General features: G+C 44.5%; 1 protein-coding gene across 2 annotated transcripts; it reads right to left on the bottom strand.

Moving 5' to 3' along the window:
• Positions 1–1,546: 1,546 nt before the first annotated feature.
• On the bottom strand, positions 1,547–15,554 carry ankrd6a (ankyrin repeat domain 6a). Of its 2 annotated transcripts, XM_041848199.2 has the most exons (16): positions 15,482–15,543; positions 14,925–14,969; positions 9,819–9,912; positions 9,088–9,246; positions 8,593–8,691; positions 8,008–8,205; positions 6,223–6,321; positions 6,007–6,084; positions 5,625–5,729; positions 5,213–5,389; positions 4,961–5,122; positions 4,509–4,661; positions 4,055–4,168; positions 2,678–3,020; positions 2,066–2,427; positions 1,547–1,908 (listed from the first exon to the last, which is right to left on the bottom strand). In XM_041848199.2, the coding sequence occupies exons 4-16, from the start codon at positions 9,232–9,234 to the stop codon at positions 1,720–1,722; spliced, it is 2,226 nt and encodes a 741-aa protein (XP_041704133.2). In that variant the 5' UTR covers positions 9,235–9,246; positions 9,819–9,912; positions 14,925–14,969; positions 15,482–15,543; the 3' UTR covers positions 1,547–1,719. The 2 variants fall into 2 exon arrangements, with proteins under 2 accessions (XP_041704133.2, XP_041704134.2); XM_041848200.2 differs by lacking the exon at positions 14,925–14,969 and having other exon boundaries at positions 15,482–15,554.
• Between the last annotated feature and the right edge of the window lie 1,816 nt (positions 15,555–17,370).

Here is a 17,370-nt window from a genome sequence, read left to right as displayed (position 1 = left end):
AACAAATAAGACAAAAAAAAAACAGAAAACTTGAGCGTGCATAACTATTCACCCCCCCAAAGTCAATACTTTGTAGAGCCACCTTTTGCAGCAATTACAGCTGCAAGTCTCTTGGGGTATGTCTATAAGCTTGGCACATCTAGCCACTGAGATTTTTGCCCATTCTTCAAGGCAAAACTGCTCCAGCTCCTTCAAGTTGGATGGGTTCCGCTGGTGTACAGCAATCTTTAAGTCATACCACAGATTCTCAATTGGAGTGAGGTCTGGGCTTTGACTAGGCCATTCCAAGATATTTAAATGTTTCCCCTTAAACCACTTGTTGCTTTAGCAGTATGCTTAGGGTCATTGTCCTGCTGGAAGGTGAACCTCCGTCCCAGTCTCAAATCTCTGGAAGACTGAAACAGGTTTCCCTCAATAATTTCCCTGTATTTAGCGCCATCCATCATTCCTTCAATTCTGACCAGTTTCCCATGTGCCGATGAAAAACATCCCCACAGCATGATGCTGCCACCACCATGCTTCACTGTGGGGATGGTGTTCTCGGGGTGATGGGAGGTGTTGGGTTTGCGCCAGACATAGCGTTTTCCTTGATGGCCAAAAAGCAAAATTTTAGTAATCTGACCAGAGTACCTTCTTCCGTATGTTTGGGGAGTTTCCCACATGCCTTTTGGCGAACACCAAACGTGTTTGCTTATTTTTGTTCTTTAAGCAATGGCTTTTTTCTGGCCACTCTTCCGTAAAGCCCAGCTCTGTGGAGTGTACGGCTTAAAGTGGTCCTATGGACAGATACTCCAATCTCCGCTGTGGAGCTTTGCAGCTCCTTCAGGGTTATCTTTGGTCTCTTTGTTGCCTCTCTGATTAGTGCCCTCCTTGCCTGGTCCGTGAGTTTTGGTGGGCGACCCTCTCTTGGCAGGTTTGTTGTGGTGCCATATTCTTTCAATTTTTTAATAATGGATTTAATGGTGCTCCGTGGGATGTTCAAAGTTTAGGATTTTTTTTATAACCCAACCCTGTACTGTACTTCTCCACAACGTTGTCCCTGACCTGTTTGGAGAGCTTCTTGGTCTTCATGGTGCTGCTTGCTTGGTGGTGCCCCTTGCTTAGTGGTGTTGCAGACTCTGGGGCCTTTCAGAACAGGTGTATATATACTGAGATCATGTGACAGATCATGTGACACTTAGATTGCACACAGGTGGACTTTATTTAACTAATTCTTTGACTTCTGAAGGTAATTGGTTGCACCAGATCTTATTTAGGGGCTTCATAGCAAAGGGGGTGAATACATATGCACGCACCACTTTTCCGTTATTTATTGTTTTGAATTTTTGAAACAAGTTATTTTTTTTATTTCACTTCACCAATTTTGACTATTTTGTGTATGTCCATTACATGAAATCCAAATAAAAATCCATTTAAATTATAGGTTGTAATGCAACAAAATAGGAAAAACGCAAAGGGGGATGAATACTTTTGCAAGGCACTGTGTATCAGTGCATTCGTAACAACCTAACCATTCCGAAACTTCTATTCGATCAAATAAGCCTCATGTAGCAAATTAGCAATTAAAGTTTTTGTTGACCAAATTCGACTCTCATTGTCCTCCATACAAAAATTCCTCACTTTGTGGTCTTACTTTTGTGGACAGATTTTGGGCAGAGTAAACCCTCTTGCTTCGTCTCTTCCTCTCTGCTCAAACTCATGATGTTAGCCCGGTTGGCATCAACTGTCTGTGCTCCCATTGGTCATCCTGAGTTGTTCCAGCTCCTCCTCCAGGCTTCTAATTCGCTGCAGGAGTTCGGCCCTGTCCTTCTGTGCCCTGAGCTCCGCCTGCCGCTTTGCATCCTGGATCTTCCTCTCATACCAGTACTCCAGCTGAGTGGACACTGTCTCAAAGAACCTTTGGGTCACCTGCAACAAAGATACATGAAGTTAGTGAAGAATAAGTTACCCCTTCCCCACACACAACCCCTTCCCAGAATCCCAGTGAAAAGGAATCATTGGTCCACATAGCCCAATGTGAAGCCATTGACATAGTATTCACCACAGCTATCTTGTCATCAGTTACCTCCATGGCGTGTAGGTTGTTTCTCTCCTGGCTGAATGTGGGCTCAGGGGGTCTGTCCACGAAGAACTCCAGGGTCCTGGTCCCGACGCTGGGTGGTCTTATCAGGCCGCGCGTCCTGATCCGGTCCCGGAGGTGCTTCCTGTGGTGCCAGCCATGGCTGTCCTGGCCCCGTTCCTGCTTCCAGTCGCTGGTGGGAGACTGGCTGCTGCTGACACTCCTGGAGCAGCCCTCCCAGATCAGCCCCGGAATGTGATTGTCGTGCAGTTCTGGATGCTGCCACCTGGTGGCGGTAGAGCTCAGGAGGATTCTTGGGTGATGGTGGTGAGCTGGCAGAGGGAGAAGAGTAGTGTTCTGGTAGTCATCTGAGAAGAGAAGAACGAGAAATGGAGAAGCTTGTTTTTCAAGCTTGTGCGTTTTCTAAATCAGAGGTGTAGGACCTAGACCTACTGTCAACCCCACAACTTCATCACCAAAAATTTGGGGATGAGGTTAAACAAATCCTTACTTTAGAAATCCGATGGGACTTTTTTTGGGAGATTTTGACTTTATTCCTGGAACCACCCTCCAATGTCTCATCATCATTATCATCATCATGCTCCTCCTAACACCCACCTGGCGATCTGTCCAGCTTCAGCTCAAAGTACTTCCTGGCCGACCCCTGACCCTGGCCCTGCTCCTGCTCCATCGCCAGGCTGGGTGGTGCATTGTGGGTGGTAGAGGGCGAGGGTGAGGGGCATGGCAGCAGGTTGACGTAGGTGGCCAGAGAGCTGCTGCTGTCCCCAGAGAAGACAGAGAGCAGGGGGAGGCACTCTGAGCCTCCATCGTCCCCCACAGACTGCTCCACAGATGGGGAGGGGAGCAGCTTGTAGTACTGGGGGTCGGCTGGGAGGTGGAGGTCCATATCCTGGATCTGAGTCATGCACCACCTCTTCAGCTCCTGGGTCGCTGCTGCCTGCTTGGGGTGTGAGCAACCAGAGAGACAAATTGGGTGCCTTCTGAGTAGTGTAACTTTTGATTTCACCTAATTTCATTCTGTCATAAAGAGCACATGTTCAACTTCATAAAAAAACGATTTTTCCCATCTCAAGGTTAAATAAGAAAATTACTATAGTAAGTGCCTATGGAGTGCCAAATAAAGTAACGGTTGACTGTAACATGGTTGACGATTTCATGTTGAAACTGCCATAAATCCCCTTGTGATGGGGAATGGAAGTTTGTTGTGTGCAACAGGGAGACAATTGAAAGTAAGCTTCACCCAAAATGTTTTACTGTTAAAACTATCTGGGTAACAGGGTTGTCATGTTATGTTCGACTCACTCACTTTTCCACCACAAAACACCAGAACATGTTCAAAAAGAGTACAACCAGCTCACCTGCTTTTACACTATGGTTTGACTATTAGATGTAAAATTTTTCTTTAGAAAAAAATATTTAAAAAAGGAATAGTTTCACCACATTAAAACGAGAATTCAGTTCACATAAAAGGGTTGACCTTAAAATTAGGGACAGACGTAAAGTGTTTTTTCATATTACAAATTTGATTTATTGAATTCTCCATGTGGTTTATATTAAAAGGCACATCAGTTAATATAACAGGCTTTTAAAATAAAAAAAATGGTGCACAATTTCTGCTTAAAATATCAAAGGGACGCAAAAGGCACTCATTTCGTGGAACAACCCAGGGGTTAGGGCTAGGATTAGGGTCACTGCTGCCTGTTTTGTTTGTGAACAACCAGAGAAAATAGGGGTTAGGGTCACTGCTGCCTGCTTGTTGTGTGAATGAACACCAGAAATACCTATTGTCATGTTTTGAGAGGATGTGGGTTAGTGAAGATGTTAGTGAGAGCTGTTGTGAATCAATTCCAGACTTTATTAAGAAGGGTGAATAAGGCCCTGGTTAAAAGTAGTACACTATATAGGGAATAGAGTGCCATGTGGGACGTAGACAGAAGGTATATAAGGGTGTGGTTGTGCCATGTAATACAATACCTGTCTCCTCTGTGCCTCCTCTCTGCCCTGCGCAGCTCTCTGGTTCATCCTGTAGAGACACTCCATCCTCTCTGCTGCCACCCTCTCCTGGGTCAGCATGTCCAGCACTTTGATCTGATCAACACAACGCCGAACAGCAGCTATCAGTCTAACAGAATTCATGGTTGCGTCTCAAATTGCGGCCTATACCCTATAGTGCACTACTTTTGACCAGGGCCCATAGGGCGCGTTCATAAGTATTGCACTATAGGGGGAATATGGTGATAAAAAAGGGGTTGCTAAAAAACTAAAGTCTGACATTTTAAAGTGGAAATTAGAAACTTTAGAAGCCTTTTAAACCTCAAATATAGACTATAAGGTTTACAGGCTGTATTTGTAGTTTTTCTTTCTAAATGAGACAGAAAATGCCATGTGTGCAACAAAGTTGAATTGAATTGACTGGTAGCAGACAGACCTGGTGTTTGCTCTTGCGGTCCATCCTCCCCAGCCTAGTATTGACTTGCTCCTGAACTGTCAGCATCTGTGTCCTCATCTCCTCTTTAGTGGCCTTCAGCTCTCCATGCAGCCTCTTGATCAGGGGCTTACAGTGGCAGCCATTGGCTGGGGCCTGACCAGGGGACACAGTCATGTATAATTGTGATATTTGTTTTACATCTTTTCTTTGGGTTTCTTTCATAGGTTTCTTTCTAGATCTATTATATTACCACTATCAACAGCAACAAAAACTATTATACTGTACTGTACCACTACTACCACTTCGGTTATGGACACCCCACCCCTAGGGTTGAAACATTTAGATAACTTCAAGAGGCAATAAAAAGGTGGCATGGGAATCCTCTAACTGGGGTTTCACGAAAACCTGAGGATTTTGGGAAATTACCAGAATTTTGCAGCGTAGTGACTGACCTGTTTGACATTGCCGTCCTTGTCGCGGTACAGGGTGTATAGCTGATAGATTTTGCCGTTGTGAGGAGGAGGGACTTCATCATCATGTGTACACAGTCTGCTCTTCCTGTGGAGGTCGGGATGACCGTTCATTCTTCTTCTAGGAGTATCCTCTGCCAAGGCCTAGAAGAAGAAGAATTTATTGTCCATTATCTTGCAAGGAACAGAAATGGTCTTTTTCCTCCCAATCCCCTGAGACACACCCCCAAGCACCTGTTCTTTGAAAAGCTTATTTCTTCTCCTTCTGTGGTAAGGGCTGGTTGGGGTGACTGATGTTTTACTGTAGTGAAGGCGGTGGTGATGATGGTGAGGCAGCCCTGCTCTGTTGAGGCCGGCCCTGCTGGCAATACGCTCACTACTGTGACATGCCTCAGCCATGTACCCACTGTCCTGATGAAGGAAATAGCCAGGAGGAAGAGGTGAAGAATAAGATAACTTTATTGTCCAATTGTACACCAAAGGTCCATGAAGGTTTGACTTCCGCTTTATCCCAACCCAATAACTCAAGAGGCACAAATAACGTGAACATCATATCTAACATTGGGTTAGCATACTGCCGTCTACTGTCATCCATTTTCTACTGGTCAATATACACTGTCTAATGTTACCCCCAGACAGCCTTTACCTTGTTGGGCAGCATTTCTTCCCTGGTGACAGACTGGGTTCTGCGTTCTGCCTTCAGCCGGTTCCTTTTCATCCTCACCGTCCTTCCTCTGGTGAAACAGTGGATCTGACCAAAACACAGGAGAGTAGATAACTAAAGACTAACTATACTGTCTGTTGCTACCTCACAGTCCAGCCAAGGTGCATTAAATGAAGAACAGACTGGATTACAGACTGGAAAAACAGACTACTTTTCGAGGCGATGGGTAATCATCTGCACTCTTTATACTCCTTAATAAACGGTGTCACTCTTGGAGGGAAATGTACGTTTTGATGCCCGAATCAGTTTATAATGTGGATCAGTGTATCATTGGTCTATGTCCAAAGAAACATCTCATGCTGACCTGAGGAGCTCTGGCCAGCAGGAGAGACACGTCTTTGTGGTTGTAGTCTCTGGCCTTGTCCAGGGCAGTCTTCCCTGCCTGGAACAGACAGGGATTCATTGAAAGGCGCATTGCTGACAAGGACCCTGCACTGTTGACACCTTTTAAACGCAATCCCCTGGTCAGAAGTACAGAACTTTATTGTAATAGAGTAGCATTTGAGATGCATCCACTTACGTTGTTTCGTGCGTTGCCGTCAGTCCCTGCCTCCAGGAGGAGCTGAACAGTTTTCTTGTGGTTTAGGGCAGCCGCCACATGGAGAGCAGTGTCCCCTAGCTGGGCACAGGAAACAGACAGGTGACTAAACCCTCCCCTAGCTGGGCACAGGGAAGAGGTGACTATACAGTGAGGGAAAAAAGTATTTGATCCCCTGCAGATTTTGTACGTTTGCCCACTGACAAAGAAATGATCAGTCTATAATTTTAATGGTAGGTTTATTTGAACAGTGAGAGACAGAATAACAACAACAAAATCCAGAAAAACGCATGTCAAAAATGTTATAAATTGATTTGCATTTTAATGAGGGAAATAAGTATTTGACCCCCTCTCAATCAGAAAGATTTCTGGCTCCCAGGTGTCTTTTCTACAGGTAACGAGCTGAGATTAGGAGCACACTCTTAAAGGGAGTGCTCCTAATCTCAGCTTGTTACCTGTATAAAAGACACCTGTTCACATAAGCAATCAATCAATCAGATTCCAAACTCTCCACCATGGCCAAGACCAAAGAGCTCTCCAAGGGACAAGATTGTAGACCTACACAAGGCTGGAATGGGCTACAAGACCATCGCCAAGCAGCTTGGTGAGAAGGTGACAACAGTTGGTGCGATTATTCGCAAATGGAAGAAACACAAAAGACTGTCAATCTCCCTCGGCCTGGGGCTCCATGCAAGATCTCACCTCGTGGAGTTGCAATGATCATGAGAATGGTGAGGAATCAGCCCAGAACTACACGGGAGGATCTTGTCAATGATCACAAGGCAGCTGGGACCATAGTCACCAAGAAAACAATTGGTAACACACTACGCCGTGAAGGACTGCAAGGTCCCCCTGCTCAAGAAAGCACATATACATACCTGTCTGAAGTTTGCCAATGAACATCTGAATGATTCAGAGGAGAACTGGGTGAATGTGTTGTGGTCAGATGAGACCAAAATGGAGCTCTTTGGCATCAACTCAACTCGCCGTGATTGGAGGAGGAGGAATGCTGCCTATGACCCCAAGAACACCATCCCCACCGTCAAACATGGAGGTGGAAACATTATGCTTTGGGGGTGTTTTTCTGCTAAGGGGACAGGACAACTTCACCGCACCAAAGGGACGATGGATGGGGCCATGTACCGTCAAATCTTGGGTGAGAACCTCCTTCCCTCAGCCAGGGCATTGAAAATGGGTCGTGGATGGATATTCCAGCATGACAATGACCCAAAACACACGGCCAAGGCAACAAAGGAGTGGCTCAAGAAGAAGCACATTAAGGTCCTGGAGTGGCCTAGCCAGTCTCCAGACCTTAATCCCATAGAAATTCTGTGGAGGGAGCTGAAGGTTTGAGTTGCCAAACGTCAGGCTCGAAACCTTAATGACTTGGAGAAGATCTGCAAAGAGGAGTGGGACAAAATCCCTCCTGAGATGTGTGCAAACCTGGTGGCCAACTACAAGAAACGTCTGACCTCTCTGATTGCCAACAAGGGTTTTGCCACCAAGTACTAAGTAATGTTTTGCAGAGGGGTCAAATACTTATTTCCCTCATTAAAATGCAAATCAATTTATTACATTTTTGACATGCGTTTTTCTGGATTTTTTTTGTTGTTATTCTGTCTCTCACTGTTGAAATATACCTACCATTAAAATTATAGACTGATCATTTCTTTGTCAGTGGGCAAACGTACAAAATCAGCAGGGGATCAAATACTTTTTTCACTCACTGTAGGTGTGAGAGCAGTCAAAGTAGAAGCTGGGACCTACCTGGTTTTTCTCCGTAACAGAGCATAAGGCGCCCACCAGAATCTTGATCATGGCCAGGTGATTGTAACGTGCTGCCACATGCAGACAGGTGTCCCCCACATTGTTCTTGATGTCGGGTCTGGAGCCTCCCAGCAGCAGCACACGGGCGCTCTTAGCGTTGGCATTCTGACAGGCCAGGTGGAGAGCTGTGTTTCCTGCCTAAGAACAAACACACGTCTTTGTCTCTAACCCCCAAAAGAGCAAGCCTAGTGTGCCAGAACCGAGCCGTCAATGTGAAATATCTGTCGATGTGCCCTTGAGCAAGGCACTTAACCCTAATTTGTTCAAGGGGAACCGTACTACTATGGCTGACCCTGTAAAACAACACTGCACCTATCCCAATTCCAAACGACACCCTATTCATTATAGTGTACTACTTCAAAAGGAGTGCACTACATAGGGAATAGTGTGCAATTTGGGACACACTCTGACAGTGGCATGAAAAACCTCTTAGGCACCAGACAGAATCACATTTCACTCCTAATGCTTTTTACCATAATTTGTCACAGATCTAGACCTACCATATTCAAACTTCGATTGCTATACCTTGTTCCTGGCGTGAACGTCAGCCCCGGCCTTGACCAACAGTTTGACCGACTGACAGAAGCCATGCCACGACACCTCATGGAGCGCTGTGTTGCCATCCTATTAGAAACAGCAAAACGTAAAGCACTGTCAAGCAGTGAAACGTTGATTGTTATTCTAATAATGTAATTTCATTCATATGCCCAGACCAGACCTCATCTAGATTGCTAATACTGTTCAGGTACATTACATTCCTCCCTGTGTTGTGAATGCTTGCATTTTTGGCCCTCTACATTAAATAAAGGAAATGTGACTTTGTCTTTAGACTTGAAGATTCTGTGACATTTCAGTAACGTTGCTTCAGATTCCACAACATTTCATGTGACATTCAGAGGGTGTGTCCCATATGGTAACCTATTCCCATTATAGTGCACTACTTTTGACCAGGGCCCATGGGGACCTATATAGGGAATAGGGTGCCATTCGGGACGGATCAAGTGACCTTCTCTCCCTCACCTTGTCCTGCAGGTCTAGAGCGCAGCCTCCCTTGATGAGCCCATCTATGATATCACTGTTCCCCACCATGGCTGCTCGGTGGAGGGCTGTCTGGTGGCCCCGTGATGACAGAAGGACATAGGCCTGAGCCGCCTCCCTGTCACTCATCACTGCTCACTACTGTCATCACAACACACAGGATACTAACGTTAAACACCCACGTGTACGCGTGGACGCACAAACACATGCATATACATACACACAAATGCATGCACGCACGAGTACACACATCACTACTGTGTAACACAACATACATTACACACTGAGGTTAAAATGATGTAAACTCTATCTCAATCACAAAAATCGTGCATCAACCTCCAACACACAATCTAAGATAAAAAGCCATTAATCTCTATATGCCAAATGAAGTCTGGTATGATCACGTAAAGTTAGTGTAATGGGATGAAAAACAAATCTGGATAACAAAAACATTATCTAATAGTGAATATTATCTGATGTATCAGATCATCAAGAATAATATAATACATAATAATATAATATGCCATTTAGCTTTTATCCAAAGCAACTTACTGTCATGCGTGCATACATTTTTGTGTATGGGTATGATTTCATTGCTGAAATAATAACATCAAGGACAATATCTAATGGTCGATATGATGATTTGATGAAAATATTTCAAATCTAATGGTCAATATTTTGATCTGATCTGTGATCTGAAAGCATTGTCTTACAACATCCAGGATATCCATGTTCCAGCAGGATGTGTCCCAATCCCAGACTGCCCCTTTAAAAAGGTCAGGGTGCAGCGGTCTGCCTGCGCACCTCCTGATGAGAAAAGCCAAGCAACAAACATATGATTGAAGTGGTCAATCCAAATACGTATTATAAAAAAATATATAATATGCCCTCCTTACAAAAGGCATTACAGAATTGTAGTAGGCAAATAAACATGGACTGAAATGAGCGCAGCTAGACTAAACTGCAAATAGTCACTCACTCCATTCAACTATAATCTGCTGCCCTCGGACAGAGTGCCGCTGTGTGTGCATGCATGTGCGAGCGTGTGCACATCCACGTGCATTAGTACGTGGTCAGCCAGTATGTGCATTGGTGAGTATGTATTTACATGGTGTGTGTGTATGTTGGTGAGTCTATGTGTGTGTGTCCACGTGTCTACGTACATGGCTATGTGTGTGCCAGCCGGCAGAATTAAAGGCAGTAAACCATCCACAGGGGGGAAGCGGAGGGGGTCCTGCTAGCTGGCTCTGCTATCTATCTGTTACAGTTAAAGGCTGAGAGTGGAGCACAGAGCAGGCAGGGAGCAGAGAAGGATAAACCCTGCCCTGATACTACCACACAACTGCTCTGCCTCCAGTCCACCCAGTCAGGAGAATAAGCTATAGGCACAGAAGTGAATTATATGATCGCTATGGTTATAAACCTGTCGTGATTATAAAATAGATATTACTATTATGCATAGTGTTACCTCATCGATCATTTGACTCGCCCCTGTCATTGTGACCTCATGGTACTCTCCAGTGTGTCCCAAATAGCACCCTATTCCCTTTACAGTGCATGGGGCCCTGGTAAAAATGAGTGCACTATAAAGGGAATATGGTGCCATTTGGAACGCACAACGCAAGGTTCCCCCCATGGCTCAAGCCCTAATTAAAATTATTCTCACATTCTGCATATGTCCTCCATCCGCCTTGGACTATTAGGAGACACCTCCTGGTTGATATTTTCTCCTCTCACTTTCTCTATCCCCCTCCCTACATCGCCTCTCTAACCATCACCCAGTCAGTCAGAGAGTGTGATCAATGTGTGCATCAGATCAGTGCATAAGTGAGATTTACACCACAGAGAGACAGAGCTGAGACAGCAACACATCCATCCATTAATCAAAGGCTTGAAGATAAAGCCTTCCAGTACAGATAGACAGCTAGTTAGAGAGGGAGGCAGAGGAGAGGAAAGGCAGTGACCCCGCTATGGGGCTTTAGCTGTCCTGTTCCAGATGTTGACTTCCTACCACTGCAGCTGTACACAGGGATAGACAGATGGAGGGATGTTGAACTGGTTTCTGCTTTGCTCTGCTGAATGCCTGGAGCTACAGTATGTTGTTCTAGTAATTTCATACAACAAACTGAGTGAAAAGTACATCATCAGCTCTGCTCAGCTGATGTGAGAAGTGTATTTCTTATATCCACAGTCATATTGTCTTTTGCCTTAAAATTAGTAGTTTTGGGTGCAGCGATATGGTATGAAAGTGATGCGTTGTTTTACAGGAAATACCCTTTTGTAGGCTTTTTGAATGGTCTTCAATGGGCAAAAATTTCATAAAAGGCATCTGGCAGAAGTAGATTCATCCACAAACATGAATTTGATGATATAATCGTCAAGCCATTCAAAAGATTAGGGGACAGGACCCGGAAGTATGACGTAGGACGACGTCACTTGCACATCGCAAACCTAAAATTATGCTACCTTGATGATGGCTACTTTGTCCCCCTGGGTGGTGATGTGTTGAGACACATGGTGGACTTGTTGGCCTTTCTAGGAGGCTACGAGGTGCACTTCAGACACTGCCAGGGCCGCAACATACTGATGGCTCATCAAAGACCAACCCTCTGAGCCGAGTTCCTCTCTAGGCTTCTTCCTTCTAGGGAGTTTTTCCTGGCCACTGTGCTTTCGATTCTGCTTTGCTTGCTCTTTGGGGTCTGGACCGGGTTACTGTAAAGCACTTTGTGACTGCTAATGTAAAAATGGCTTGACCTTCTGAGGGAAAGGAAACTCTAAGGAAAGGTTACTACTCCTGCAAGTAGGTTACTTTCTGGTTGACACAGCTACAGCATTTTCATTGGACAGAAGAAAGGTGTTCTGCATTTTCATTGGACAGAAGCAAGGTGTTTAGCGTTTTAATTAGAAAGAAGGAAGGTGGGCGAAGTGACGACAGGCAGTCAGGATTTTTCCTTAGGTCCTCTGTGGTCCCTATAGGAGAGAGAGTAGAAGACATAACCTATTGTGTTAATAGCAAGGTTTACGGTAAGTGGATTTACTGCAAACTTTTTTTTTTTTTTTTTTTTTTTTTTTACTTAGCCAGGATAGTTGCCACTGTTTTTTTTCCCGGGAGTCCTGGAAGAAGTTCACTGAACCACTCTAGGACCTGGCTCCTCTCGCTCTTTCTGTACGTGCCCTCAATAAGACTCCTCTTTAATGCATCCTGATCTCTTTCTGTACGTGGCCTGACTAAACCATAAAGGCTTCCGGCTGGCCGGGGGATATAATGGCCATACAATATAATCCCACCACAGTCAGTCAGATTAAAAATGGTTGCCAGGGAGCATCTGTAATCTGGGAATGTTTGTTAAGGTACCAGAATCAACCCTAGATGATCTGAGTGATAAGGAGATGGTTGTACATTCATCAACACCCCAAACTATCTCTGTCTTTAGTACCCAGTGTTCATAGTGGTGGTACAAATGTTTCTCAACCCAGTCCCTGGGACCACCAGTCATTTCACATCTAACCAAGAGGATCAAGGGTTGTGGTAGAGGACTGAGTTGATAATATAAACATGAATCATTCTTTCCTTCCAGGGAAATGAACAGAGTACATTCTACTGTGTGACTGTAACAAAGCTTGAAATGTCTCCTCCCAAGCCAAAGAATTGCTAGCTTTTCGATGGTGCAGCTGGCTAAGACATTGTCAAGAGGGTGGTCGAGTGTGTTTGTGAGACAGAGGATCTGAGAGCAAGTACCGGTAAGGACGCTATACAGTTAAGCAAGTAGCGTGACGCGTGTTACATGACTGCTAGTATTCCCTGTCTAGCTTTCTAGGTTAACTGTACATATATAATCATTTGGGGGGTGCTTAGATTTGTCCTGTTACACACAACTCCCCCTGAGACACCCGCGCCTGGAGCAATTAGGGTTAACCACCTTGCTCAAGGGCACAGCAACAGAGTTTAGTCAATTTTGGCTCCGGTATTCGAACCAGCAATCTTTTGGTTACTGGCCCAGCGCTCTAACCTCGAGGATACCTGCCGCCACTAATATACAGTGCATTCGGAAAGTATTCAGACCCCTTGACCTTTTCCACATTTTGTTACGTTACACCCTTATTCTAAAATGGATTAAATTGTTTTTTCCCCTCATCAATCTACACACAATACCCCATCATGAAAAAACTTGTTTTTAGAAATGTTTGCAAATGTATTAAAAATAAAACATTTACGTAAGTATTCAGGCCTTTTCCTCAGTACTTTGTTGAAGCACCTTTGGCAGCAATTACAGCCTCAATTCTTCTTGGGTATGACGCTACAAGCTTGGCACATCTGTATTTGGGGAGTTTCTCACATTCTTCTCTGCAGATCCTCTCAAGCTCTGTCAGGTTGGATGGGGAGCAGCACTGCACAGTTATTTTCAGGTCTCTCCAGAGATGTTAGATTGGGTTCAAGTCCGGGCTCTGGCTGGGCCACTCAAGGACATTCAGAGACTTGTCCCGAAGCCACTCCTGCGTCGTCTTGGCTGTGTGCTTAGCATCGTTGTCCTGTTGGAAGGTGAACCTTCACCCCAGTCTGAGGATCTCTCTGTACATTGCTCCATTCATCTTTCCCTCAAACCTGACTAGTCTCCCAGTCACTGCCGCTGAAAAACATCCCCACAGCATGATGCTGCCACCACCATGCTTCACCGTAGGGATGGTGCCAGGTTTCCTCCAGATGTGACACTTGGCATTCAGGCCAAAGGGTTCAATCTTGGTTTCATCAGACCAGAGGATCTTGTTTCTCATGGTCTGAGAGTCCTTTAGGTGCCTTTTGGCAAACTCCAAGCGGGCTGTCATGTGCCTTTTACTGAGGAGTGTCTTCCATCTGGCCACTTTACCATAAAGGCCAGATTGGTGGAGTGCTGCAGAGATGGTTGTCCTTCTGCAAGGTTCTCCCATCTCCACAGAGGAACTCTGGAGCTCTGTCAGAGTGACCATCAGTTTCTTGGTCACCTCCCTGACCAAGGCCCTTCTCCCCTGATTGCTCAGTTTGGTCCGGGCGGCCAGCTCTAGGAAGAGTCTTGGTGGTTCTAAACTTCTTCCATTTAAGAATGATGGAAGCCACTGTGTTCTTGGGGACCTTCAATGCTGCAGACATTTTTTGGTACCCTTCCCCAGATCTGTGCCTCGACACAATCCTGTCTCGGAGATCTAAGGACAATTCCTTCGACCGCATGGCTTGGTTTTTGCTCTGACATGCACTGTCAACTGTGTGGCAGGTGTGTGCCTTTCCAAATCATGTCCAATCAATTGAATTTACCACAGGTGGACTCCAATCAAGTTGTAGAAACATCTCAAGGATGATCAATGGAAACAGGATGCACCTGTCGCTTTGTCATTATGGGGTATTGTGTGTAGATTGATGAGGGAAAAAAATTATTTAGAATAAGGCTGTAACGTAACAAAATGTGGAAAAAGTGAAGGGATCTGAATACTTTCCGAATGCACTGTATAAAGCTTCCTCTCACAATGTAATCAACTCAGGAGTGATTGGTTATGATGGCAGATGAAATTAAATAGGTTTAAAGCAAAAGACTGGGAGAAAAGCTGCTTATATTGAATGGCATGAACTGCTATTAGCCCGAGTAAGCATTTGCTGTCACTGTCTCCACTAAGCAATTGAGAAGAGTCTTTCTCAAAAGATTAGTGAAGACTTCACTGAGCATTTGAAAATATGTTAATGCAGCATTAAGGTCATATAGAGAGAGATGACACAACCCGCCCCTGCCCCCTCCCACACACATACCCACACACACACACACACTGAGGTCATTCACTCTCCTAACACACACCTGATGTCTTACCACGCCAGCCCAGCAGTCCCAGGAGTAGAGGTTCTGGATGAGGAGGGGCAGACCTTTATACCCAGTTCAGTGAACACCATAGGCTAACACAGATTAGCCAAGGGATTGCTATCAGTATCTATACAAATGTGCCAAATTGCTGCTTTGGCAGTGGCAATGGCTCACTAAACATAGGTTACATCAGATAAATACATAAGAGTGTTCCATAATTAACAAAACCGTGACATTTTACATAAGATTTTGAAGTATGTTTGGGCTTAGTAATACCCTATTTTCTTTACAAGTGATTACAAATAGAGGTGGAGTAATGGTAAAGAAATACTACTTAAACCAAAATTAAATAGGTCAACTCGTCTTAATAGGTAAACTCAGTGCAGTGCAATCATCCTGTCCACTTTTCATCCAGCTAGGATCGCTCCACAAGTAAATATGTAATTTGAAAATACTCCTAAATGAGACAGCCTCTATAAATAAAGGATAAATAAATACAAAGACTGAACAAACATATCCAACATGATTTGTGAGAAGAAAAGCAGTTTACTCACTGTGTCCCTGGACCCCTCGGCGTCAGTGTGTCCTAGAGTTTAACCCAGCTGCTCTGGAGTAGAGCATCAGCTGCATGCTTCCTGAGTGAGAGAGAGAGAGAGAGAGAGATAATGGGAGAAAGAAAGAAGAGAGAGAGAGGGGAGAGAGAGAGAAAGAGAGAGAGATAGAGAGGGTTATCACACTGTCAAGGCAGTATAGTTCTCACTCTCTCAGCTGTAACTCTACTATACCCCTTATTACACCCCATCTCATACCATATCACAATGGATTTAGTTTAATCACACGCTTGTATATGTGGAGTGCCATGACAGATTAACACAGATATACCGGGCGGTACGCTCGCCTGTCAACATTATTGTCTGAGACATCACATTCTCTGCAGCTATCTGGGCAGGGAGTGATGTATCATCGCTCTCAGGGGCGGACTGGGACACATTCAGCCCTGGCATTTTACGCACACCAGCCACATCACCGCGCGCAATCTCCTCTCTTGTCACTCGGTCTGTCTTTGCTTTTCCTTGTGCTCCTCTGTTGTCGCTGTCTGTCTGTCAAGCTGTCTGTCACTCCTAAGTGTTAATTTCTATTATATATCGAGCCATTTTAAGGAACTTGCAGTACATCTGTGTCTCTCTGTTTTTTCTTCCTACCTCCACTGCACTCACCTGTGAGCTGTCTCTGCTAAGCATCCTTTCCCACAGCACTGTTACCAGAAGACCAGGGGACCACACTTCCTGAATGAAAAAACATTTATAAGATCAAGAAGAAAATTACTGAATAAATGCCTAATAGATGACCATTGGCTCATAATACCTTATAAAAGCCTAACTATTTATATTGCATATTATTGCCTGGCTTTCATAAATGTACCCCCCTATCCAAAAGGGTTAATTACTATTACATACATAATATAGAACCAAAATATTAAGACCAACTGGCAGTACATGTGTGTCAGTGTGTGTCTCTCTCTCGCTCTGTTTTCTTCCTACCTCCACTGCACTTGATTGCTGCAGCAGCAGCTGAGCTGTCTTTGCTGCTAAGCCTAGCATCACTGGGACAAGAAGACCAGGGGACCACACTGAACATATTGGGCCTAGCAACCTCCTTGAGTAACACTTTACTTTAAGGGTCCATAATAAACCATTTATAAGGCATTTATAAGGCATTTACAAACCGTTTGTTCACCATTTATTAATCATTACTCCCACATTTGTAAATGTTAGTAAACTAGTTATTCACACAGGTATGTACAGTGCCCTCCATAATTATTGGGACAGTGACACATTTGTTTTGGCTCTGTACTACAGCACTTTGGATTTGAAATGATACAATGACTATGAGGTTAAAGCACAGACTGTCATCTTTAATTTGAGAGTATTCTCATCCATATCAGGTGAATCGTTTAGAAATTACAGGGCCTATTGTACATAGTCCCTTCATTTTAGGGGACCAAAAGTATTGGGACAAATGAACTTATACAGTGTACTAAAGTAGTCAAACTGCACTGTCTTCTGCAGCAGAAGCTGATCTGTCAATGCGCCTAGCATAATTTCTCAGACCAGAACTTTTAGAAAATACATTTGTTAATTTCACATATTTAGCAGCGTCGGCGTCGAGAGCAGTTTGTCGTCTCTTTTCAGCACCACCTTTCCGTTTTTTATTATCTATGATCTGGACCGACTTGTGAGAGTCTCACCAGGTCTCTTTGCTGTTGTGTGTTTGACTTTGAATGTGACTTTTTGCCTGACCTCAGCTCAGCCAATCAGAAAACCGGGCCGGCCCATCTTGGTAGGAGATGGACTGTCATTTCTCTTTGCTTATTTGAGCTGTTCTTGCCATAATATGGACTTGGCCTTTTACCAAATAGGGCTTTCTTCTGTATACCTTGTCA

Source organism: Coregonus clupeaformis, chromosome 20, assembly GCF_020615455.1.
Source record: "Coregonus clupeaformis isolate EN_2021a chromosome 20, ASM2061545v1, whole genome shotgun sequence".
NCBI classification, from domain to species: domain Eukaryota; kingdom Metazoa; phylum Chordata; class Actinopteri; order Salmoniformes; family Salmonidae; genus Coregonus; species Coregonus clupeaformis.
Note: the sequence above shows the minus strand (reverse complement) of the source record. Positions and strands in the feature narration are given on the sequence as shown.

Bases quoted from the DNA above. Each gene is read 5' to 3' on its own strand.
- ankrd6a (XM_041848200.2), bottom strand. From the start codon at position 9,234: ATGAGTGACAGGGAGGCGGCTCAGGCCTATGTCCTTCTGTCATCACGG. The intron at 6,322-8,007 runs GTAGGTCCCAGC...TCCTGTGCCCAG, and splicing joins CTGTTACGGAGAAAAACCAG to CTAGGGGACACTGCTCTCCA. The intron at 4,662-4,960 runs GTCAGTCACTAC...TCCCCTGGTCAG, and splicing joins AGGACGGCAATGTCAAACAG to GCCCCAGCCAATGGCTGCCA.